This window comes from Halteromyces radiatus, assembly GCF_025201355.1.
Source record: "Halteromyces radiatus strain CBS 162.75 chromosome Unknown BX664scaffold_1, whole genome shotgun sequence".
In the NCBI taxonomy this organism is placed as follows: Eukaryota; Fungi; Mucoromycota; class Mucoromycetes; order Mucorales; family Cunninghamellaceae; genus Halteromyces; species Halteromyces radiatus.
The window spans coordinates 3,033,718-3,056,275 of record NW_026251687.1 but is presented as its reverse complement, the minus strand read 5'-3'; the positions used below and the strand labels follow the sequence as shown (position 1 = coordinate 3,056,275).

The window sequence follows — 22,558 nt, the reverse complement described above, 5'->3', positions numbered from 1 at the left end:
AAAGAAAGAGATATATGGAAAAATCAATAAGTAAGGGTATATATATATATGTATGTGTGAGAGAGAGAGAATGATACTAAAAAAAAAAAAAAAAAAAAAAAAAAAAAAACTAACAAAACAAGACATCTTCCACAAAATCGCATTTCACTACTAAACTGGGGAGATCATCATCATATAATCCAGGTAAACCTTGACCATTATTACCAGTATGAATCCATAAAGGTGAAGAAGAACCATGAATACCTTCCGCCATATTAGAATCATAGCACGTGTACCGATCTGCCATTGTTTCCTTTACGTAAAGCCATCTGAGCCCTTGCGTTTGACTGTATTGCTGTCCACCAATAGATACATGCTTGATCCATAGTTGTTTTAACTTCCATTCCGATCTTTCCATAGTACAACTCTTGATTGTCTCTCCGCTGTTGTTATTGAGCACCACATTGTCAAGACACAAATGGGTCAAATGAAGTAATCGATGATGCATCAAGTCTGTCCAAGCTGTTGTATCATCCACATAAGAAGATTCCAATATCAATTGTTCAAGTCCATGTGTTCGAGAAGAAGGACGATGTTGTTGTTGTTGCTGCCTTTCCTTGATAAAAGTCGCATATGAAACGGCCAACACCCGTAAATGACCAAGACAATCAAGTAAACGATTCATACCAACATCAAAGCCAGGATAACATTTAAGAGAAAGAGTTGTCAAAACACCGTATTGCTTCAGTACAGGAGAGATCAAAAAAAGAGTATCATCCAGTGTTGTTTGTAGTAAAGTGCGTTTCATGAATTCATCGTTATGTTGTTGATGTGTTTTGTTATCATTCAGCTTGCCATTGTTGTATACATCAATTCCAATCCTTTCCAGTTGATGCCGAGCTACCCAAGTGTTGAGAATATCATTCAATCCAAGTGTATCATGCTGATTGTCCTTTGTTGATTGACGTTGGTATTCCAATTCAAGTTGACGTAAATGACATGGATGATGTTGCTTTCTTTTGTTTTTTTCAATATCGTCACAGATGACTGTCGTGATTGCTGATGGTTTCTGCATCCAATTCTTGATTTCTTCTGCTGGCCATATACTTGTCACGTACTCATTTGCGCCTTGAAAGTCCATTTTCAGTTTTGTTAAATGTTGATAACCTGATATCAATCCAAAGAGAAAGGATCGACTTTTTCGAAGATAGTCACATATCATGTCGCCTTCATCCAAGTCAACCATAGTGCTGTTATCATCGTGATTATCGTTGCCAAGTGATCGATCTATCATAGGAAGCTGTGTGTAATGTTCGTCAAAAACATATCCCAGATGAAGAGAAGTCAGCTGTGGATACTTGTTCAAGAGGTATGTGTAACATTCGGAATCGCATGATGCCAAGTCGGATATTGCCAACGATTTGAGAGTTGGTGTTGCTGTTATTGACGATATATTTGTATATGAGAACGAATGAGCATAAAGAGTTAAACGTACCAGAGATGGGCAGAGAGCATGCAAGTGATCCAAAGTTGCTGTTGTCATGCCACTAAAACCAAAGGCCAATTGTAAATCTACAAGGTCTGAAAAAATATAAGGTTGTCGTATTTTGCAGATCAGATTATTTGTTGGGTCATCATCATTTTGTATGTGTTGGTCTTCTAATAGAAGCAGAGAACTAAGATCATTGATAGTACATACCAGACTGGTCAATTGAGAGTGTAACACCGGAATCCAAGTGGATGGAGCATCGCCATGATAACCAGATAATCGTTTCAGATACTTCCAATGATGTAATAGTTTTGGATACAAGTATTTTTTCCCAAGAATATCATTAATGTTGCTGCTGTATGTACCACTAATATCAAAGGATTCTATTCTAGGACATAGATGCAAAAGAGGTAGTTCGCGTAGATCGAGATGAACCTGAGGATGAATTCGTACAGTTCGTACCAAACACCGGATATGTAGACATTGATATTCAAGTGTTTGAAGCCATCGTTTGTATTGTCGATTGGAATGAATGTAAATGGTATGATATAAACATTGTCTTGAAATAATAGCCCAAGTATGACAAACTAGCATAGTCTGAACCAAATGACGTGGAGCTAGATATGTAAGTACAAGTTGAATGATTTCAATAGGAAGGTCTGCCTTGTATGTCATCTAATAAAGAAAAAAAAAAATAAAAGAAGGAATGGGGATAAAAGTAAAAAGTAAAGAAAAAAAGAAAGACAAAAAAGAAAAAAAATGATGGGGTTAAGATGTTTTCGTGTAACTGAGAATTAAAAAAAAAGGGCGAATATGCAGCTGTAATAACTTTTATTGTAGAGTTTTTTTTTTTTTTTTTTTTTTTCTTAACAAAAAAAAAAAAAGATATAAAAATAAAAAACAAACAAACAAAAAAAAAAAAGAAAAAAAAAAGAAAGATAGTATCTACATAAGAGAATAAAAAATAATAATAATAATAATAACACTAATAGAAATAGTAAATAATAATAAAGTCTACCTAGAAATGGATTTTCCAGCCAATACATCTTTAATTTCTTGAGATGTCAGAGTTTCATATTCGATCAATGCTTTTGCCAAACGATCAAGTTCTTCCCTATGAGTCATAAGTATATGTTTTGCTCTACTTTCTGATCCTTGTACCAATTCCTTGATTTCACTTTCTATAAGTACTTTGGTTTCCGTACTAAGTAATTGCATATCTTCATCATCATAGTTCACAGGTCCTACTTTTGGACTCATACCAAAGAATCGTACCATTCGTCTTGCAACATCTGTAGCTTTGACAATATCACTATGAGCACCACTTGTCACATTTTCATCACCAAAAATCATTTCTTCTGCTACACGACCACCCATACAAACATCAATTTGAGCAAGGTATTCCTTTTTCGTAAATGAGTCCTTTAAAAAAAAAAAAAAAAAAAGGTTTGAATCATCATTGAAATCCCATTCCTATATAATCATTATTTCATTACCTTATCCATTTCAGGTAATTGTACAGTCATACCCAAAGCTGATCCACGAGGAATGATAGTAGCCTTATGAAGAGGCATAGCACCAGGAGTAAAGTAAGCCACCAAAGTATGTCCACCTTCATGATAAGCAGTAATACGTTTGTTTTCTTCCGTAATCACTGCACTTTTCCTTTCGGCACCCATGATAATCTTGTCTTTTGAATATTCTAAATGTTTCAAAGTTACTTCACGACTACCTTCACGACTAGCTTGAATAGCTGCTTGGTTGACAAGATTGGCCAAATCCGCCCCACTAAATCCAGGAGTACCACGAGCAATCACACTGATATCCACATCCCCAGCAAACATAATGTTCTTCATATGTTGTTTTAATATTTGAATCCTTCCACGCACATCAGGCAAAGGTACATTGACATGTCGATCGAATCTTCCAGGACGCACCAAGGCTTTGTCTAAGAGCTCGGGAAAATTAGTTGCTGCAATAAAGATCACTCCTTCTGTTTGAGAAAATCCATCCAAATCCACTAAAAGTTGATTAAGTGTTTGCTTCATATATGATTGATCTTTTGGGTTGCGTTTTGATCCAATGGCATCGATTTCATCAATAAAAACAATACTTGGTGCTTTTGCTCTAGCAGCAGCTATATGTATTTGAAGGAAGAAAAAAAAAAAAAAAGTTAGTCGATCCATTCTCTTTTTTCTATTCTTTTTGACTATATACCAAAGAGTTCACGGACACGTCTTGCACCAACACCAACATACATTTCATCAAATTCACTTCCACTCATAAAGAAGAAAGGAACATTGGCTTCGCCAGCAACAGCACGAGCAAGCATAGTTTTTCCAGTACCAGGAGGACCAGTAAGTAAGACACCTTTGGGTAACTTCCCACCAAGTTCGGTAAACTTTTGAGGGTTTCTTAAAAATTGCACAATTTCTTCCAATTCTTGTTTTGCTTCATCTACACCTTGTACATCATCAAATTTGACGGATTGTTGATTGATAGGTTCGTATTCTGTTTGTGAGGTTGCCGTTTTTAATAATCCAGAATTTTCCAAAGCCAAAGAGAGAATCGTCAAAATACAGAAGGCATAGGTCACTGTAACACCTAACCAACGAAGAACCTTCCATACCATGAATTTACGCCCTAAATGAATAAATAAATATATAAATACATAAATATATAAAACATACGAGAAAATAGGATAGATGATTCTTTATATATATATATATATACCTTCTTCAACTACCACATAAATTGGATTTCCTTTGATGCCAGATCCAGAAGCAATAGTAGCATTTGCACCATCTGAAGCCAAAGTTCTCCCAGCACCACCACGACTAGCAATGATTTGTTGAATGAGTTCTTTTGAAATTGTTTTGTTATTGCCGTTAGCAGCTATGGAATCTGATCCAGTCTTCGTAGCTGTTTCTGCCCATACGCCATTGCTGTGTTGTTCTAGTTTTTGCATTATCCGTGGTAAAATAGCCTCCGCCTTCCCCGTTTGAGCCAGTGCTGCGATGTAGTATTGCCAACATTCTTCATTTTGTGCAAAGTTGCCTCTTTCGAATCGGGTAATCACTGCTTGTGGATTCTTCGCTCGTAACCATTCCTAAAATATATGAGTGTGCATAAGTATCTAATCAAATCCTAGTTATTCTAAGTTTTCTTACCTTGTATAAGAGAGCTTGTTTTAAGGGATCTTGAGAATAATTATTTGCTTCTTGCTCGAGTTTAGCCAGTTTTCTAAAATTGCCAATACGAAAAGGAAACCCGGATGCATTTATTGATTGTGAAGTGGAAAAAGCTGATCGCTGTTGCAGTGATTGCCAACCTCGTTTAGTAGCAATATGATTGGGTATCGTAGTTGCATCAAGAGATAATAAAGACCGAGTTGTTGTTGCTGTTGATATAGAAGGTAATGATTGATATGTAAACTGTGTCCTTACTGATGGTGCTAGCTTTGTGATCTAGAAAATTAAAAAAAAAAAAAAAGACGTTTACATCGAGTTGAGTAACCCAAATCAAAAGAACAGGTTCCTTCTTGTTGTTGTTGTTGTTGTTTTTCCACAAAGTAATCTATTAGTTTTCTTTTTTTTTTTTTTTTTTTTTTTACCTGTTGACATAACTTGAGGTAATCATATTGAGGCATTGAATAAAGAGAAAGACGAAATGAAAAGGAAGAAAAAGGTAAAAGAGAAATAAAAGAGAAGAATAAGAAAAAACTTCCAGGAGACCATTGAGTGTGGTAGCCCCAGCCAATGACGTAAAAGCGATTTTTTTTTCTCGATATTGGATGTCCGTCACCGGCTCAAGGTATACAACCAAGGGCTAGATGATTCCTTCCCCAGTCAACCCAATCTATGGAGAGAAAGTTTCAATTCCATTAGAGTTTGAAGAGCCGATTCGAATCTAGTTGTATACAAAGTTAAAAGCAATATATATCAGTAACAATGAGAAGCTATTATCTATGATATAAATCCTTGCCTAGCAACAGATGAGGTAAATGAAATATTATAAAAGAAAGGTTATGAAATATAGATCGTATGATACTAACGAAGAACAATATAGGAGATATATGATTCATCATGAAACCATTTCTGTAAAAAAAAAAAAATCCCTTTTTACTACCGTTATGGCTGAAAAAGAAAACATAGATTGAAATAAACCGATTATACCTTTTTACCCCTGATTTTCCGGATCATCATGCTTTGTTTAACAATCATCATCAAAATCTCACGCTAAATACATTTCCTCAAACATAAATCAATCTGTCATCATTCATCCCCGTGTGCTTAATATGGTGTTATACTTACACAACATATAATTGACATACTAAACAGCAGATGATAGTATTATTTATCATATCCTGTTATTTAATCAGTACAAATAATTGAATTTTGTCCGATATTATATACTGATGAATAAAAAAAAAAAAAAAAAAAAAAAAAAAAAGGGAGTATCATAAATAAACTTTTCTGGTTCTCTGTGGCAATCATCACTCTCAATATAGCTATCTTCTACTTTTTTATCTTCAATTCCCGCCTTCCCGTTTTCTGACCCCTCCCATTTCCCATTTATATAAAAATCAATATTTAGTCTCTTTAGGATTCTTTTTCATTCTTTTTTTTTTTTTTATTAGTGTAAATATACTTTGAACACAAAAAAAAACTTTTACATATAAAAAAAAAAATGACTCTACCTATTATACATTATGATATTTTTATGCTTTTTCTTCCTTTTCTCGATTCATCCTCCCTTATTCAATATGCCACACTGTGTCATTCACTCTCTCAACCTGCTCTTCGTCAACTATGGCAACATCCTCATTTTGTAGATCCAGTACGACTTTCTTTATTTATTCAAACCCTATCTTTTTCAATACATGATAAAACCCCTCGCTCATATCATCAATGGGTGACTAGTTTGACTATTGCCTTTGATACCTTTCAACCTATACCTCTTCTTGATCAATTTCAATATATTTTATCACATCATCTACCTCGTTTAAATTATTTATCGTTGAATCACACATATGCTATATTTTCACCTTATATTTACACCTACCACGTTCAGTCTTGTCTTTTAGAACTCCCCTTATCCCGTACCCCATCGAATACCATTCAAGATCAATCATCATCATCATTATGGCTTGATTATTACTTTAATCAACGATCATCATCAGCATCATCATTATCCTCCATGCAATCAAAAGAATTATCTACAACTAAAACATCATCATCATCATCATCGTTCTCTTTACCATTGACTCATATATCGATCACACATAGTAGTCTTAGTGGGATGTTATTGACAGATGATCATTTGTACCGTATTGTCACGTGTTGTCCCCATTTACAAGAAGCTCATTTCAGTGGACTTTTCTCCGACAAAGGCCTTATTCATCTTGCCACTTATTGTCATGATTTACGTTCATTATCTATCGTTCTGCCAAACAGCTTGATTCAATCCAATACCATCACTCATGTTTCCATCGAACGTTTGGCTCAATCTTGTCCTCAGTTGACTCATTTTACTTGTCTCGGTCAAACTAGAATCGATCCTCTTCGATCTGAAGCCACGTTTAGAACTCATTGTCCATCTTTTATCTTTTGTAATTTTGGTGATCCACTTTAAAAAAAATATATATAATATCTTTTTTTTTTTAATAAAGATTAGATTGTCTAGAAAAAAAAAATATACATATTTTAATCGACTTACATTGTCTTGGTTTCTCTTTTTTCTCTTTGGCTACCCCTATTTTGATCCCCGATTTTCCTTTTTCTTTTTTTCCATTGTTTTTTTTTTTTTCTTCCATTCTTTATTTTCTTCTCTTTATAATATATAATCAATGCCTCTTCAACAAACATCAAAAGATACAACCGTCGACACTTCAGATACAGAAAATGTTAGTGTTAATAGTAAACGACCTCGGTCTGAAGATGAATCTTCATCATCAACAAAAAGTAAAATGGATGAACGTATGGAAAAACTAAAACAACTCAAACGACGAAGGGTAAAACAAAAACAAAACAAAAAAAAGATATAATGTTATTAAAATCAATGCTTTTTTATTCTTATTGGGAATTAGGCAACTGAAGTAGAACAAGGTAATCGACGAGATCGTAATCTTGAATTCCAACGTAGCAAAGAAAACCCACGACTGGAAGCCAAGTTGGAACGAAAACGAGAGGAAGCATTAAAATTACAAGAAAAACAGGCAAGTGGTTGAATAGAATTATAAAAAAAGAAAGACTAATGTATGTATGGTTTTTGATAGCGTGCTGAAGATGAAGGTGAAGATTATGAACGAAAACAATTCTGGAAATACTCTGCTGAATCAGTAGCTAATTGGGAAAAGAAGATGGCTAAGAAGGAACAGATGGCAAACCATGGATTCACGGATCATACCCAAGCAGCACATAAGAAATATGTGAAATTGGTCTCTGAACTCAAACCTGATATGACAGCCTACAACGAAAAGAAATTACAAGCTATTGAAAAAGCAATCCGGAATGGTGAAGATCCTGATGATGTTCGTGCTTTAGCAAATGATTTGGATTATGCTGCTGTGGATGATAAGCCTTCCAAAGATGCTGTGGATCGTTTGGTACAAGATGTGAAAAAACAGTAAGTACATAGGTTTGTAATAAAAATCAGTACTGATTTTTTTTATTTTTATTACTATTAGAATCGAAAAACGTGAAACTCGATCTCGGGAACGTAAAGATGTCAAATACGATGATATTTCTTGGATCAATGAAAAGAATCGTGTCTTCAACCAAAAGATTTCTCGCTTTTATGACAAATACACCAAGGAAATCAAGGACAATTTGGAACGTGGAACGGCTTTGTAATTTGGTTATCATTCTTTTTTTAATCATTACACTTTTTTTTTTTTTTGTTGGTCTCCTAGTTGATTTCTTTCATAGTTGTATATATATATATATTTCAATAAAACATATGCACATACGATGATGTTTTTATGATGATGATGATGATGATGATATTGTATGATGGTGGTATCTCTAATGATGATAACCCTATAGTGATGCTACAAAATATATAAAAAAAAAAAAAAAGAAAAAAAAGGATAGAGGTGGGAGGAATGATAACATGATGGACACAAGGATATTTAGATAAAGAAAAAAAAAAGTATTGTTTATTATACAGAGTGATACAACTATGGGAACAGAGATATAAAAATAAAATCAATTTACTAAATGAAGGGATAGGAACAAGAAATCTAATTTTTCGCCAAGGGAGGAGGTACCTTGCATCGCCAAATAATAAAAGGAGGTTCTTTGCCTTTGAAGCCAGGTTTGGTTTGTCTTTGAGGTCGACAGTAACATAATCGGTTAGATCCTTCACTTGCTTCCAAAGCATCAATCCCACCTTGTAATAATGCTACTCTAGGGAAGAAATGATGAACCAATTGACTAGCATACTATAATAATAATAATAAAAATCATAATGAAAGATCAACATCAAGATGTATTTGCTTTTTTTTTTTTTTTAGATATGTTACCTCTGCACCATCATCCTTTTCTGACATCACCACATGATATTTTCGATTCAGTTTCTTCAAAACAGAGGCATAGTTTTGTAGTTGTTGTTCTTGTACGTTCATGGAGGAGGGAATATGGCCACGGGCAAATGCTTGTTCTGATCGGATATCTAATACCAAACAGTAAGGTATCACACGGTATAGATCTGCCACACTGATTCTAGGAGATAATTCTTTTTTCTTGATTTCAATAGACAAAGGACGCTGCCACCAACCAACTTCTTCATCTTCAATGTCCTTGGTTCCAGTATAACCATTGATTAATCCATTAGTATCGACTGTCTTTTGATGATCTTGATCGTTATCATATATTCGAGCAGATACACTAGGAGGCGTCACCTTGCACATCGACATGGCATTCTGTACACATTTCTCAATATCCACCTTTGGAAAACTATCCGAAATCAACACAATACAATCATTGAATTCACAGGACAAGAGCATATCACGTATTTGTCGTAAAATGGCGATACCAGCAAACAATGGTAATGAAGATGGTCCTACAAGAAGTTTATCCCATAAATGATATATCTTGTCCAAAGGAAATACATCTAAAATTAAAAAAAAAAAAAAATAGGTTATATTATGGTTGAGACAAGACGAGTATGCATTCCAAACACACACACACACACACACACACTTACGGGTAAACAAGGTCAAGAACCATGGAATCGCATACAAATCAGGCATAAATCCAATTGTATCCAAATGGCTTGAAAGTTCAGGATCATGATAACTTAAAAGATGACGGAATACTGCCAAGTATTCCTGTAATACTGGTGCATTGTCGGATAAAAAAAAGTTGTTGAGGAATCTTGGTATAAACATTTGGAGACATGCAAATGCCATAGCTTCATCATTAAAATGAAGTGTCAAGAAAGGAGCACATAAAGAATCCAATCCTTGCCAATACACCAAATCAGGATTTGCAGCTACCCACGCTTTTAAAAGACGTCGTAATTTGTCATGACCAACAGAAGATGCTAGTAGTTGATTATATTGATGACACCTTGGTACGTCTGTAGAACGAAGAAAAAAAAAAAAAAAGATGATTAGAATAAATCATACGATTTTTTTTTTTTTTTTTTTTTTTTTTTTTTGCATCCCTTACCCACTTCAATTTGTCGTTCAGCGCTTACATCTACACATTTGTTGATATTGTTATATCGCTGATGTACATTTCCATGGACCCCAAGAATAGCAGCCCATACTTTTCCACGAAGTAAGGGAGGGATATCTACTTTGGCATGATGAATCAGTTCCTTTCTTGATGCTGGATATTGTTGTAATAGTGCTGAGAATAGAGCTTGCCGCCGGAATTGATAGTTGACATCTTGTTCACGTAAAAACAAAGGAAGTTTGCTATTTCCATTGGACTGGTTAGTATTGTTGTTGAAAGATGAATTGACAAGATGAGAAAGAGATGAATGGGAGCCAGAATTGGTGGAAAAGTTGGATGGTGTTGTAGTGACTGGTGGTGTGTTGCTAGTTGGACTTGATTGCGATAAAGATGAGGCTGATTCCGATCGACTCAAACCTGTAAATGAAAGTGTACGACGACCTGATCGAGAGGATGATGTTGCTGCCGGTGGTGGTGGTGTAGTTGGTAATGGGTTATTATTACTATGTTGTGGAGTCATTGATGTCGCTGTCAAACGTCCATTCGTAGGTATATCATCTGTAAATATGAATTCATCTTCCAAAGGGATGTCATCATTGCTGGTGGATGCATAATGTTTGTATTCTTCATCAAGTAAAAAGTTGACATCATCTTCATCTACTACCATAAAGTAATCTGTATCCCATTCAAATCTGTCTATGGATCCATTCACTCGTTGTTCTTCCCCTAGTCGTTGGTAAAGTTCTTTAAAACTTAATTCAAAGATCGCATCAGAATACAGTTGTGCAGTGTCCCTTGTCGTAGTGCCTATTTCTACACCTTCAGCCAAACCACATAGTCGGGGTAATCGTTCAATCACTGGTGTTGTCAAGAATGCATCCTTCTTTGCTGCATCCAATTCCACATCACCACCTGCTAGTTTCCACAGATTATATACTTGAGATATCGGTAAACCTTGTAGTAAATCAGTTGTTTGTTGTGAAGAGCGTTTAGGTGATGATTGTTCGTCATCATCAGACAGTGATTCCATCAAATCATCAGAAACAAGTGCAGGTCCTTTGATCCATTGTTGAGGATGATGCAAATTTATGTCCAGTGAAGATAAAAATGGTGAGGATAATAAAGAATGATGAGTTGCTCTCTTTCTAGGATTCACTTGTAAACAATCTAGGATGAATTGATGTAATAGAGATATAGTAGGATTTCCGTTTATTCCATTGGTTTGTTGCAGAAAACGTAGTACATTATCGTTGATGTCTAATGTACCAATGTCTTTGTGACGCCAAACATTATCAGTTGTTGCACTCCATTGAGTAAGTACTGCCATAGAGTTGAAGATCAAATCAAGATCAGAAGTAGTCCAGAATAGTTGTCGTGTATATTGTTCAACTAGAATAATCCCAAGACTCCATATATCTTGTTTACTTGTTCGTCGTTTATTCAAATCTAAAATACATTCCGGTGCAAGGTAGCCAGGATAACCAATAGGAAAATCAACATCTGCACCATCACCAGTCATATAGTTGAGTCCATAACCGAAAAGTTTGACATGATGCTATTAATATATATATATATCAGTAATCATTTGTTAATCGTTTATTTATTTTATAATACCTTTGGATCCAATAATATAAGATGTGGGCATAAACAACCATGTACGATCCCCACATCATTCAAAAATGCCAACGCTTTCAAGATTTCAAAGGCTAATCGTTGTAAAGTACTATAAAATCTATTAGTTTTATTTTTTTTTTTTTTCATTTGATTTTCATACTAACCTAGTATCTCCATATCCATTTTGCTGAGTTAAAGTACTTGCTTCAATCTTCGGAAGAGAGTTTTCAAAGTACTCAGATACAACAAATAATCTATCTTTTCAAAAGGAAACAAAACCAAAAAGCATAAGTTGACCATATAAAAAAGATAGGATTTTTCTTACCATGTTTGCCGCGATAAATGTCAACATAAGAACATAGATGAGGGTGTCGTAAAGTCTAATCCAAGCATGCAATAAAAAAAAAAAGGTAAGTATTTACATATACATCATAGTTTGTTCTTTTTATTCCTATTGGCACAGTACTATCAAACACCACTCAATGTGTTTTTTTTTTTCCTCTTTTTTTTTTTTTTTTTTTTTTTGTCAACAGTATGCTTACCTTGAGATACTGGAATCGTCCAATGATTTGTGAAGGTGCAGATAAAGCCAAATGTCCTGACTGTGCAAGTAGTTCAGTTGAAGACGCGGATGCCACAAAGTTGCAATAAGCTATGATTGGTGTTACGCTATCAGTACATGTTTTCAAGTCAATGTCATTGGCAAACAACGCCATGTTGTAATGGACGTGAAAGGAAAGAGGAAGAGATAATTAAAAAAAAAATGGCAATACAATTACATTTTTATTTTTATTTTACTTTTATTTTATTTTGGTCCTCATGGTTCAATCTCCGGCATAGATTCTTTTTTTTTTATTTCTGATGTAAATCTGGGGTATAGGGCAAAGATATATATATATATAACATAACAAGACAATAACATACTATACTAATGAGAGGGGGGATAAAAATGGGAAGCTTAAGGAAATATAAATTCATATAAAGGTTAAATCATCGTAAATCGTCACCAAAGTCACTGCCACCAATGTCGATTTCATCACTTGATTCGTCTTCTTGGATGGATGGGGAAGTTGGTAAGGATACTATAGGTTTATCCAAAGAAAGTATAAGAGGACAGTTGATCTTGTTTTCTTGAGGTGAATGGGATATATTTGGCATATGTTTTGTAGATGATTCGGCATCAGTTTGTGATTTTGTAGATGGAAATGTTTTTTGAGATTTGGATGATCTTCGAGGTCGTTTTGCAAGAGGTTTTGATTTATTCGTAATTGTTGTTGTTGGTCTTCGTAAACTGAGTGATCCAGCCCATGATGCAGATTTCTTGATGAATGAAGGTTCAAAATTCTTTTTCGATTTGTCGATGGTATCAATACTTTTGGAGGTTGATTTCTTTGTGTTGTTGTTGATAGGTAAACGTTTCTTTGATGATCGTATGTCATTGATGATATCAATATCTTTGTTCAATCGGCGTATACGACGTGAGCGTTGTCTTTCGTTGAAATCCATTGTAGATGATGATGAAGGTCGTTTTCTGCTACTAAAGTTTATTGGATGTTGTTTCGTAATGATGTCGTCCAGATCAGTGGCATCAGCTATGGCATTGATGGCAGCGTCCCGAGTCCTTTTCAGTTGAATTCGGACTTCTTCAATCTCTGAATCAGTATCTGTTCCTTGATCCTCAGAATCATCCATAGTATCAGTTGAATATGTCGTTGTTGTCGTTGATATGTCAATAGTATCACCTTCAATTGCTTCAGTATGACTTGCCAGCTGGAAGTTGCCTAGTAATGGAGCCTTGGGTTTCAGATTGGATAATGGACTTGAAATCAGCATTTCAGCAAGATGACCATCATCATTTTCAGTCTCGATAGATGTGATGGTAGAGTTTGTCGAGAAAACTAACGTACTATTGTCAAGAGTAGATTGAGAAGAACTGCTGGTATCGTTATCTACTACCCATGAGAATGGCTGATGTTGACGTTTCAATATTCTTTTTGTAGGTTGTCGTTTGATCACAGATACAGGTAAAGGATAAGGGAAATGCGCTTCAATGTTATCATCCAAGAAGGGACCTAACCGATGTTCAATAGAGCAAGTCACTGCTAATTCTTGAGCTCTTCGTAGAGGAATCCATGTACCATAGAGTCCACTTTTTTGCTTTCGTATTCGTATTCGATCCTTTTCCAAGCTGAAAATAACGCTACGTTCACGTTCTGAGTCAATCCCGCCTGCCATAAGTAATGTTGTCCCATTGATGTAATCTGAGTCCAGTCGTCGCATGATTCTATATTCAGGTGAAACTGATGTTTTGGCGAGTACAGCTACACACACCGCTACTTGATCGATTACTGTAATATATAATGTTGGATTTGTTTTGGTGATTGTATGTATCATCACAGGACTAGTTGATTGGTTATCAGTTGTATCCTTATCTTGTCGATTGTTGAGAATAAGTTTCAGTACGGGGAACCGGTTCAAGATAGTTTCCATATTGGCATTGATTTTCGTATTTGACATGTTGTCCACTATTGATTGAGAATCTTTTTCATTACTAGCTGCGTTTCGTCGGAGGTGTATCGCCAAAGATTGTACAAGTTCAGCAGTTGGCGCCAAATACATCAAGTGAGGGGTAGTGTTGATGAGACGCTGTAACGATGCAAAGTTGAGTTGTTGATCATGCATTAATTCCAATAGTTCTGTGAGTGATGCAATGCTAAGTGATATGTCCGAACTATTTGATAATGTTTGTCGAGGTATGTCATTGTCATTGTCGTTGCTGTGATCATATTTGATAAACATGCTGCTACTGTCTTCGTCATAGATATGCGCTGTCAAGGAAGAGGATTGGACAAGGGTATTTTTGGATTCATCTGATTGGAGATCGACCTGATCATTCTTTGGTTCTACACATATAATAAACAAATGTTAGTATATTTTTTTTTAAAAAAAAAAAAAAATGAGAAACAAATAAAAAAAATGTTGATATTGGTTCTTTACCTGATTCGGTTGTTTGACTTGATGAAGTAGACCCATTCAATAGGAGATCTTGTCCACTTGAAAAGTCCATTGGCTTGTTCCTTTGTATGAGATGAGTGTCATTTTTATTGAAAGTAGTATTGAAAAAATCCTTCGATAGTGATTGGTGTGATAGAATAGGCCAGGAATGTCGTCGTTGTCGTCTTCGTTGGTGAATAGCATCTTCATCAGCACCACCATTATCATCATTATCAAAAAAGTCACAATCATCATTTGTATCAGAACGACAGTCAGTTTGTGGGCGTTGTATGGATGGAGATGGAGTCGTATCTTTGATGTTATTGAATATTTGATGATTGGTTCTGGCTGCAGTACTTGCTGGTTGTGCAACTGTAGATATAGCTGATGTTGATGATGTTTCAGTTGTAAAATAGGTATCCAGTTCAGAAATGGGGACAGATTCTGGTGTATCAATGTTGAACGGGATATGATGAGCAGTTGAAGCATCTGGGACATATACAGGATCCTCAAAATCAGTTGCAAAAACGTTGTCAGATGTCCATGCATTTTGATCTGTTTCTTGTTGTTGATAAAAGTCCATTGGATTGTTGTCATTGAATAAGTTTTGCTGAGATTGTCCAGGTGATCCAGTTATCGGTGTTGGAGATGATTTTCCGTTTGACGCCAAATTTCCATCGTAAACAGCTGCTTCCTTGAGCATTTTCTCATAATAATCGGAATGTTCACCATCAGAATCATCATCCTTGTTCGATTGGTGTAAAAGTGAAGTTTGATTCCTCCTAATAGAGCTGTTAGAATCATTTGATAATGCTTTTGGTTGTGGTGACAATGACAATGGTGGTGTTGGTACAGGTTGCTTTTGTTTCTTTCGTGAAGTGTCATTGTATATGTACAAATCATCGTGTTTTTTGATGCGCAGTCGTTTGTCGGTTCTCTGTCCAGCAGGTGTTGTTGGTGACGTAAAAGACTTTTGAGTCAAAATCGACTTTTGCTGCGGTTTGGATATTGAAGTAGGTCTTGGAGAAGATGGACAAGGAGATTTGGCAAGAGAATAACTGAATTTTCTAGCGTGAAGGGCATCAGTATGCTTGGCAAGTAAAGGTGGTCGAGGTGGATTATGTTGTGCTGCTCTTTTGAAATGCTGAGAGATACGAGAAGATACAGTTGCAAAGGGCGTCGCCCCTCTATTGGAAAAATAAAAATAAAAAGAATGAGATTATTTAGATATCAAGTCTTTATAGTTTTTTTTTCTTACCCTAAAGTAGCATAGTCACTTTGTATAATAACATTAGCCAATTCCTTTGGAGAACTTGGTTTATTTCCCATCTTGAGTAAAGCCTTCAGGATGGCTGTGAATACTTTATCTTTGGCATCGTCTGGATGAATAGGTACAGGTAGAGTTTGTTGTTGAGTATCATCTTCGGACTCCGAGGTTTCCAACATTACCAGTATGTCAGAACTACCTTATGAATAATAATAATAATAATAATAATATAACGAATGTATAGTAAATAAAATATGAAAAGAAAACTAAAGAGTAAAGTTTCAAAGAAGAAGAAAAAGGAAGAGAAAAAACAAAGAAGAAAAAAAAAGGGAGGGAGGAAAGAGAAAAAAAAAAAGACGGAAGTTGAAATCATATGGCATTAACTTTGTTTATTGGTGCAAAATAAGAAAGAAAGATTGATATATAAAGTGTACAAGATGATAAAAATAAATCGATAATCCTAATCTAGTGGTATTGTCTTGTTTTTCTGTATTTGTAAATGTTTGATTTCATTTTGGTGTTGTTGTTGTTTCATAAAAGCTAATCCAAGTGATTCTATAGAGGACATCACAAAATAGCCAATCATCAAAGAAAGAAATGAATTCCAAGCAATTCCAAAATAATTCATCTAAGATATCTTTTCTAATTAGTCATCCTTTGATCAAATAAAACTATGATTTACCTTTTCTACTCCAGTGCTATCCCCTTTTCCAAGTTGTCTTGTTTGTTCAATAATAAATCGAGAAACATATCGATGTAAAGTTGGTATAGATGATTCCAATGATTCCAAGAAAACAGATAAGGTATCATGTGAGAAAGCCAATATCACAATGAATGCCTAATAGATTAAAAAAAAATATTATATATATATATATATATATATATATATGTTCTTTTTTTTTTTTTTTTTTTTTTTTTTTTTTTTTTTTTTTTTTTTTTTTTTTTTTTTTTTTTTTTTTTTTTACCTGTATTGCAGATTTGATACCAGCTTTGCCTAGTAAAGTTGCCCCAAAAAAGGTAGAAAAAGGAACTAAAAAATGACCACAAGTAATACCAGCCAAATCAAATAAAGGATTGGGAATAGAAGCAAATAAAAGAATACCAAAAAATCCCATACGTTTCATAGCAGAATAAACAAGAAAAGAGATGGATTCTTTCAAGGTACGATCTTGACATGATTTTTCTAAACTAGTTTCCAATTTTTTTAGTTCTTGATCCTTATCACCAGATAATGCCACTAATATTAACAATAATAATATGGTTATTGTTTTTTTCTCTAAAAAAAAAATTCTTACCTGCTCGAGCCATAAAATAAGGTGGTAATTCACCCAAAGCTGTTCCAATCCCCCAAGTCAGTGTTTCCATTGCAATACATTTGTAAATAGGCCATAAATATAAAGAAGATTCATTTGTTCCAATCGAAGATAAATGACATTCTAATCGATAACTATATATATATAAGAGAGAACAAAACGCTATAATTATCACTTTTTCTTTCTTATCTTTTCCTTTCTTACCTTGAAGAGTTTCTTACCAAAGTAGTTGTTGTACCACAATCATAGGCTGCCAAAGTCACTTCAGCAATATAAGGACCGAGAAATAAGATAAATGTATGTAATCCTGATCCTAAACCGATAGAGGAGGCAACACCTAATAATATCCAATAACCATACCATTTAATTTGTCGTTCCAATATTTCTACCCACTGTTTTTGACATAAAAAAAAAAAAAAAAAAAAAAAAGAGAATGAATCTTTTTTTGTACTTTGTCCTATTTCCCTATTTTTGATCATCGCAAATATACATATATATATATATATATATATATTGATACCTGTTGGTGTGGTCCGTCTACTTTTGTTACTATCCATAGATTCAATAAAACGAGTCCCAAAGTAAAAGTCGTACGTCCATGTTGATAAAAATATAAAAGGGCCGAACGTATTTCATAGAAAGAGTACATAACGAAATATGATATCACTAGTATTGGACTAGTCCAAATGGATATATGTCTATATTGATCTTCAAATTGTTGTTTTCGTCGCATAATATAATCTAAACACGATTGATAATAAAAAAAAAATTAGAGAAGAAAAAAAAAAAAGGTAATCATATCTACCGTCAAACTTTTCACCAGGAACTGCTCGTTTTGATATTCGACGTTGAGGTGATATCTCACTATCGGAAAGTTGATGTTCTTTGTTCTATGAAAAGAGGAAAAGAGAAGAGGAAAAGAAAATGAAAGAGGAAGAAAGAAAAGATTGACCGGGTATCCAGACAGATACAATTTTTCCAAGAAAAGAAAAAGTCCTGATGCGGTACTTGAAACGATTTCACGTGAATTAACCCTTTTATATCTTGTTGACGACATGCATTGTTATCATCTTTTCCTACTTTATTACTACTCTCTCTCCTTTCTTCTTTCCTCGTTGACAGTTGGGAAGGAGGGAAATAATGATCTTGTCATGAATACACATGCTAGTCAATAAAGTAAACATTTTTGTCAATCTCTTCTTTTTTCTTTTATTCGCTACTTGACGCATGATTCTAAAGCGGTCATTGAAATTATAGAGAAAAAGGGTACCTGACTTTGGATGATGTATATTTATTGCTCAAATAAAACCACTCCAAGTATCAAAAACTCATGTGCATGTGAACATCGCCAGAAAATCGTTTTACCTTTATATAGAAATGTAATGATCAAGAGACTCGCATCTGGTGCATCAAAGCGCGGTAGGGACCAATCCATCTTCAACAGAGAATGCATTATTCCAAAAAAAAAAAAAAAAAAAAATAAAAGGCTAACATGACTAGGTAGAATCCAACAAATCCATCTATATGAAGAGTAGAAGATAATAATACTAATAATATGGTAATAGCATAGAATCATCATCATATGTATTTGAAATCAACAAAAGACAATCAATAAAGTTTATTGTAAATACAAAACTACCTACACTGGGAAATAATAACAGGATGATGAATAATCTAGGAAGAAGACGATGATTGACCTTGCTCTTGAACAATTCTTGTAGTAAACTTCGGTGGTTCTTGGTGGAATTTGGCAATATAAGCAGTGTGTTTGATATCATCAAGTACCTATCCAGAAAAAAAAAAAAGAAAGTTATCTAACGTGTTTATGTTGTTCTCTGTTTGTGCCACTTAATAACTACATATAAATATTTACCGGATGAGTAACATAACTATCACAATCAAAACACCAAAAGGATAAGTCGGAATAACTTAAGCATACAGGATGTCGAGAGGAACCAACGTGTGCTTGCATATGTGCTTGTCTATATCTGGAACATAAAACAATATTACACGTAAGACATTGCCAGTTTTCTGTCTCGTCATTGCATTGCTGACAAGGTTGATCTAGGAAAACAGATTGCTCTTTGGTTGTTATGGGAAGATGGGGACAATCCAATCTTGGTTCAACCGCATAAGGGATCTCTTGCGTATCTAATTGTTGTTGTAGTTCAATAGCAAGTGCAGTATCCTTTTCTAATTGTGACATGATCTGAAAAAAAAGAAGACGAAGACGGAAAAAAAAAAAAAAAAAAAAAAAAAAAAAAAAAAGAGAGAGAGAAAGGAAAAGAGTATTTAATATCCGCAGGCTTTATTCACGAAAAAAAAAAAAAGCTATTGTTGTACACTATGCTGAAGAATATCTATAAATCGATCCATCACCAAAGTCACCTTTGCTTCATCCAAGGATCCATATTGCCAAACAAAACTAGCGTACATCACATTGTTGAGCGTGATGGTATTGAGTCCCAAAGCCATACTAAAAATCTGAGCAGATTGGGAAAACCAAAGAGAATCCAAAGTCCAAGGGTTGTTTTGTCCAGGATCATCAAACCGACCAAGATCAGAGTGTTCCAATCCACCCGCACGTCCCATCCGATGTTCCTTTCTGATACCTTTCCAATAATCGATATAGCCATTTGGGTAATCTAAGAGACCAAGAAAATGTGCACCAACACAGGATCGATGTTTTTTTGTTTGAAGTATAGTATGATAATGGTGAGCCAATCGCCAAACTAAGGGAACGTCATCAGTCAAAGAGGAAGGTGGATTCAATAGTACATCAGGTGTCCAAGCATGTTCATAAACACCAACAAAGTTACCGATTTCCAAGTGAGCATTGGCTTGTTGACGACAGTTGATTGGAGTTGTCATCATGGTTGCTTGATCAGGGTAAATTTCCGCCCAGGCCAACAAGAACGCAGCATGAACCACAGCATGGATCGAAATATTATTGTATTTTTGTTTCGCCAATTGTAACACCATCTTCCAAGCATCGCCACCTAATTCCCGGAGTTTGATCATCGTGCTGTGTGCCTCGCCGTCTACTGCTGCTGAGTCACCTTCCCAGAATTCCATTTGTCGTCCAAAAGGAATCCATTTCTTCAGTATGCCACCAAACAGAGACGCATAATCAAATACACTTGGCTTTGGGATATCTGATCGAAGTTCCATAGGTGATGGTAAAGACATTGGTGCAAGTGTATCAGTATGAACTAACCAAGAATCGTCTTTATTAGGTGATGATGTTTGAATAGTTGTTGAGATATCATTATCATTGTTCAATTCTTGTAGAAAGGCCGCCCAAAATAAAGCCAAACTCTTTCCATCGATGATAATATGATGTGCAATAAATATAATAGTACATTCATCAAGCTTATCAGGTTGAACCAGAATGTGTAATCGCCAGGGAGGAATATCGGTATCAGAGTCCGTAGATAGTAATTCTTTGTCACAAGCTGAGGCGATGGCTTCATCTAATGGTGGTGGTGATGTAGTGACATGGATCATACTAGAAAGGGAGAAACTGGAGACATGAATAAAGTGAGCTGTAGATTGACCAAAATCGCGGACAACAAGACTAAGAAAGGGGTATCTTTGTACTAAGCGAGTGATGGCTGGGTGGAACTGAGTCAAGTAAAATGTTGTAGCGTTATCCTTGCGTTGTATTTGATGACGAACTTGTGCTGTACAAGTTACCGAACCATAGCCTTGAGTCAAAGTCTTGGATGCTTGGTACTTTTCCAATAAACCGAGATTTCGTTGCTTTGAAGAAGAGTTGCTGGAGGAGATTGTCATTTAAAAAAAAAAAAAAAAAAAAAGGTGAAAGAGAGGAAAAAAAAAAAAAAGTCGGAGCACTCTATTTAAGATTCAGGGTCGAAACACAACAATAGACACAGCCTTTCCTTTTTTGGGTTCATAAAGGGATAAAAAAAAAAAAGAGAGATTTTTATTGGAATAAGGTATACTATTAGTATCTATCTAGGAGTATCATTAAGTAAAAAATGGCATAATCTTTGTTCCCGATCATCTAGCTGAGCATGAGTATCATCTAATTGTCGTTGTAATTCGATGATGGTACTTTCAAGACGTCGTATAGTGATATACAATTCGTTCGTTTGTTGTCCTGTTACTGATTTTCCAGAGTTATATGACTTTGTAGGTCGTGATGATTTTGATCTTGAGAGTGATAGAGTAGTATTTGATAGTCGAGGTATGGATGAAGAGCGACTGACTTTGACAACCGGTTGGTTTCCATGCAATGATCTAGATTTTCCAAACCTATCTTCCTTGTGTTGATGATGATGTTGTTCCTGATTCCTTGATAAATGGTATGATCCTTCTTCTTTTTCGTTCCTTTGTAGATTTGCTATTGTTGTAGAGGGCACTGTTTCATCTTGATCACCTTCCACGCCTTCCAACGTCCTTGAATCATTAATGGCATTTTGCTTATCGGTTTCCAAAGTGATCGATTTCTTGTTATCATGTTCCAGTTTTTGCTGTTGTTGTTTTTCCTCGTTGGTTATATTCTTTTTGTTATCGTATTCAAGTTGTGCGATTTCTTTTCGTAGTTCTTGCTCTTTTTGGTGCATTGTCGAAATTTCCACTTCTTTCTCGCTAAGTTTGACACTTAAAATTGAGATTTGTTGTTCCATATCGGCACATTGATCCTGTTGCTGTTCCAGTTGCGTTTTCATTTCCTCTACTTGCTGTTGGTATCCCAAGGCGTAACCTGCTACACGCTGAAGCTCATTGTTATTTTCCCGCACGAATAGTTGCAGATGTTCCGTTTTCCTCTTTTCCTTGTTTAATAAATCTTGCAATTCCTCTTTTTCACGTTCTGCTTGTTGGTGCTGATCATTGTTTTTGATAGTCAATAGTTCTTCTTCCAATTTTGCTATCACCTGTTGCTTTTTATCTTGATCAAGCTGTAAAGTATTGATTTGTTGTTGCCATTTTTCCATTTCTTGTCGATAATGATCATCCTTTTCATTCATTGTCGTCAGCTTTTCTTCCAATAATCCTTTTTCATGTTGCAAATTCCCAATTTCTTGATGGAGATTGTCGATGTGTTGTGCAGAGTCCAATTGTTTTTGTTCCATTTTTGTTAATTTTTCATTTGCCAATCGGTTTTCTTGTTGTAAATTGTCGATGATTTGTTGTGATGTTTCCAATTCTTGTCCAAGTTGATCCTTTTCTTGTTCCAATACCTCCTTTGTCT

The 22,558-nt window shown here is 35.0% G+C and overlaps 10 protein-coding genes across 10 annotated transcripts; 2 read left to right on the top strand and 8 right to left on the bottom strand.

Annotated features, from left to right (window-relative positions):
* Positions 1-109: 109 nt before the first annotated feature.
* Positions 110-2,143, bottom strand: BX664DRAFT_345712 (uncharacterized protein; the record flags this gene model as incomplete). Its single annotated transcript, XM_051547505.1, has 1 exon — positions 110-2,143. One exon carries the CDS (start codon positions 2,141-2,143, stop codon positions 110-112), a length of 2,034 nt encoding a protein of 677 aa, XP_051405233.1.
* Positions 2,144-2,406: 263 nt separating this feature from the next.
* On the bottom strand, positions 2,407-5,140 carry BX664DRAFT_273012 (peptidase family M41-domain-containing protein). The gene is made up of 6 exons (XM_051541204.1): positions 5,082-5,140; positions 4,639-4,935; positions 4,202-4,577; positions 3,686-4,111; positions 2,965-3,605; positions 2,407-2,890 (listed from the first exon to the last, which is right to left on the bottom strand). Exons 1-6 carry the CDS (start codon positions 5,115-5,117, stop codon positions 2,483-2,485), a joined length of 2,184 nt encoding a protein of 727 aa, XP_051405232.1. The 5' UTR covers positions 5,118-5,140; the 3' UTR covers positions 2,407-2,482.
* Positions 5,141-6,769: 1,629 nt separating this feature from the next.
* On the top strand, positions 6,770-7,102 carry BX664DRAFT_253714 (uncharacterized protein; the record flags this gene model as incomplete). The annotated part of the gene is made up of 1 exon (XM_051540323.1): positions 6,770-7,102. The coding sequence occupies one exon, from the start codon at positions 6,770-6,772 to the stop codon at positions 7,100-7,102; it is 333 nt and encodes a 110-aa protein (XP_051405231.1).
* A 165-nt stretch (positions 7,103-7,267) lies between these two features.
* Positions 7,268-8,456, top strand: BX664DRAFT_273008 (SYF2 splicing factor-domain-containing protein). The gene is made up of 4 exons (XM_051541203.1): positions 7,268-7,481; positions 7,557-7,685; positions 7,746-8,095; positions 8,157-8,456. The coding sequence occupies exons 1-4, from the start codon at positions 7,317-7,319 to the stop codon at positions 8,320-8,322; spliced, it is 810 nt and encodes a 269-aa protein (XP_051405230.1). The 5' UTR covers positions 7,268-7,316; the 3' UTR covers positions 8,323-8,456.
* Positions 8,457-8,876: 420 nt separating this feature from the next.
* On the bottom strand, positions 8,877-11,816 carry BX664DRAFT_25394 (rab-GTPase-TBC domain-containing protein). The gene is made up of 4 exons (XM_051540336.1): positions 11,767-11,816; positions 10,144-11,707; positions 9,677-10,051; positions 8,877-9,583 (listed from the first exon to the last, which is right to left on the bottom strand). The coding sequence occupies exons 2-4, from the start codon at positions 11,669-11,671 to the stop codon at positions 8,934-8,936; spliced, it is 2,553 nt and encodes an 850-aa protein (XP_051405229.1). The 5' UTR covers positions 11,672-11,707; positions 11,767-11,816; the 3' UTR covers positions 8,877-8,933.
* On the bottom strand, positions 11,788-12,619 carry BX664DRAFT_25373 (uncharacterized protein). The gene is made up of 4 exons (XM_051540325.1): positions 12,309-12,619; positions 12,092-12,146; positions 11,931-12,020; positions 11,788-11,875 (listed from the first exon to the last, which is right to left on the bottom strand). The coding sequence occupies exons 1-3, from the start codon at positions 12,480-12,482 to the stop codon at positions 11,959-11,961; spliced, it is 291 nt and encodes a 96-aa protein (XP_051405228.1). The 5' UTR covers positions 12,483-12,619; the 3' UTR covers positions 11,788-11,875; positions 11,931-11,958.
* A 137-nt stretch (positions 12,620-12,756) lies between these two features.
* Positions 12,757-16,206, bottom strand: BX664DRAFT_345707 (uncharacterized protein; the record flags this gene model as incomplete). The annotated part of the gene is made up of 3 exons (XM_051547504.1): positions 12,757-14,669; positions 14,764-15,947; positions 16,019-16,206. The coding sequence occupies 3 exons, from the start codon at positions 16,204-16,206 to the stop codon at positions 12,757-12,759; spliced, it is 3,285 nt and encodes a 1,094-aa protein (XP_051405227.1).
* A 190-nt stretch (positions 16,207-16,396) lies between these two features.
* On the bottom strand, positions 16,397-18,310 carry BX664DRAFT_321805 (uncharacterized protein). The gene is made up of 7 exons (XM_051543364.1): positions 18,146-18,310; positions 17,861-18,081; positions 17,545-17,732; positions 17,323-17,474; positions 16,993-17,264; positions 16,710-16,865; positions 16,397-16,655 (listed from the first exon to the last, which is right to left on the bottom strand). The coding sequence occupies exons 2-7, from the start codon at positions 18,071-18,073 to the stop codon at positions 16,488-16,490; spliced, it is 1,149 nt and encodes a 382-aa protein (XP_051405226.1). The 5' UTR covers positions 18,074-18,081; positions 18,146-18,310; the 3' UTR covers positions 16,397-16,487.
* A 617-nt stretch (positions 18,311-18,927) lies between these two features.
* BX664DRAFT_355050 (uncharacterized protein) lies at positions 18,928-19,574 on the bottom strand. The gene is made up of 2 exons (XM_051547782.1): positions 19,214-19,574; positions 18,928-19,125 (listed from the first exon to the last, which is right to left on the bottom strand). Exons 1-2 carry the CDS (start codon positions 19,544-19,546, stop codon positions 19,015-19,017), a joined length of 444 nt encoding a protein of 147 aa, XP_051405225.1. The 5' UTR covers positions 19,547-19,574; the 3' UTR covers positions 18,928-19,014.
* Positions 19,575-19,621: 47 nt separating this feature from the next.
* On the bottom strand, positions 19,622-21,149 carry BX664DRAFT_321803 (alcohol acetyltransferase). The gene has a single exon (XM_051543363.1). The coding sequence runs from the start codon at positions 21,133-21,135 to the stop codon at positions 19,672-19,674; it is 1,464 nt and encodes a 487-aa protein (XP_051405224.1). The 5' UTR covers positions 21,136-21,149; the 3' UTR covers positions 19,622-19,671.
* Positions 21,150-22,558: the final 1,409 nt, after the last annotated feature.

What these genes read in the sequence shown, in the direction of transcription:
- BX664DRAFT_273012 (XM_051541204.1), bottom strand. Translation starts at nt 5,117, where the DNA reads ATGCCTCAATATGATTACCTCAAGTTATGTCAACAG. An exon ending in ACGTGTCCGTGAACTCTTTG is followed by an intron (nt 3,606 to 3,685) that starts GTATATAGTCAA and finishes AAATACATATAG; the next exon opens with CTGCTGCTAGAGCAAAAGCA. An exon ending in AATTACCTGAAATGGATAAG is followed by an intron (nt 2,891 to 2,964) that starts GTAATGAAATAA and finishes TTTTTTTTAAAG; the next exon opens with GACTCATTTACGAAAAAGGA.
- BX664DRAFT_273008 (XM_051541203.1), top strand. Translation starts at nt 7,317, where the DNA reads ATGCCTCTTCAACAAACATCAAAAGATACAACCGTCGACACTTCAGAT. An exon ending in AACAACTCAAACGACGAAGG is followed by an intron (nt 7,482 to 7,556) that starts GTAAAACAAAAA and finishes ATTGGGAATTAG; the next exon opens with GCAACTGAAGTAGAACAAGG. An exon ending in GTACAAGATGTGAAAAAACA is followed by an intron (nt 8,096 to 8,156) that starts GTAAGTACATAG and finishes TATTACTATTAG; the next exon opens with AATCGAAAAACGTGAAACTC.
- BX664DRAFT_25394 (XM_051540336.1), bottom strand. Translation starts at nt 11,671, where the DNA reads ATGACTGGTGATGGTGCAGATGTTGATTTTCCTATTGGTTATCCTGGC. An exon ending in TGAACGACAAATTGAAGTGG is followed by an intron (nt 10,052 to 10,143) that starts GTAAGGGATGCA and finishes TTCGTTCTACAG; the next exon opens with ACGTACCAAGGTGTCATCAA. An exon ending in GTTCTTGACCTTGTTTACCC is followed by an intron (nt 9,584 to 9,676) that starts GTAAGTGTGTGT and finishes TTTTAATTTTAG; the next exon opens with ATGTATTTCCTTTGGACAAG.
- BX664DRAFT_25373 (XM_051540325.1), bottom strand. Translation starts at nt 12,482, where the DNA reads ATGGCGTTGTTTGCCAATGACATTGACTTGAAAACATGTACTGATAGC. An exon ending in GACGATTCCAGTATCTCAAG is followed by an intron (nt 12,147 to 12,308) that starts GTAAGCATACTG and finishes TGCTTGGATTAG; the next exon opens with ACTTTACGACACCCTCATCT. An exon ending in CATTTATCGCGGCAAACATG is followed by an intron (nt 12,021 to 12,091) that starts GTAAGAAAAATC and finishes TTGAAAAGATAG; the next exon opens with ATTATTTGTTGTATCTGAGT.
- BX664DRAFT_321805 (XM_051543364.1), bottom strand. Translation starts at nt 18,073, where the DNA reads ATGCGACGAAAACAACAATTTGAAGATCAATATAGACATATATCCATT. An exon ending in TTGGTAAGAAACTCTTCAAG is followed by an intron (nt 17,475 to 17,544) that starts GTAAGAAAGGAA and finishes ATATATATATAG; the next exon opens with TTATCGATTAGAATGTCATT. An exon ending in TTATTTTATGGCTCGAGCAG is followed by an intron (nt 17,265 to 17,322) that starts GTAAGAATTTTT and finishes TGTTAATATTAG; the next exon opens with TGGCATTATCTGGTGATAAG.
- BX664DRAFT_355050 (XM_051547782.1), bottom strand. Translation starts at nt 19,546, where the DNA reads ATGTCACAATTAGAAAAGGATACTGCACTTGCTATTGAACTACAACAA. An exon ending in ATAGTTATGTTACTCATCCG is followed by an intron (nt 19,126 to 19,213) that starts GTAAATATTTAT and finishes TTTTCTGGATAG; the next exon opens with GTACTTGATGATATCAAACA.
- BX664DRAFT_321803 (XM_051543363.1), bottom strand. Translation starts at nt 21,135, where the DNA reads ATGACAATCTCCTCCAGCAACTCTTCTTCAAAGCAACGAAATCTCGGT.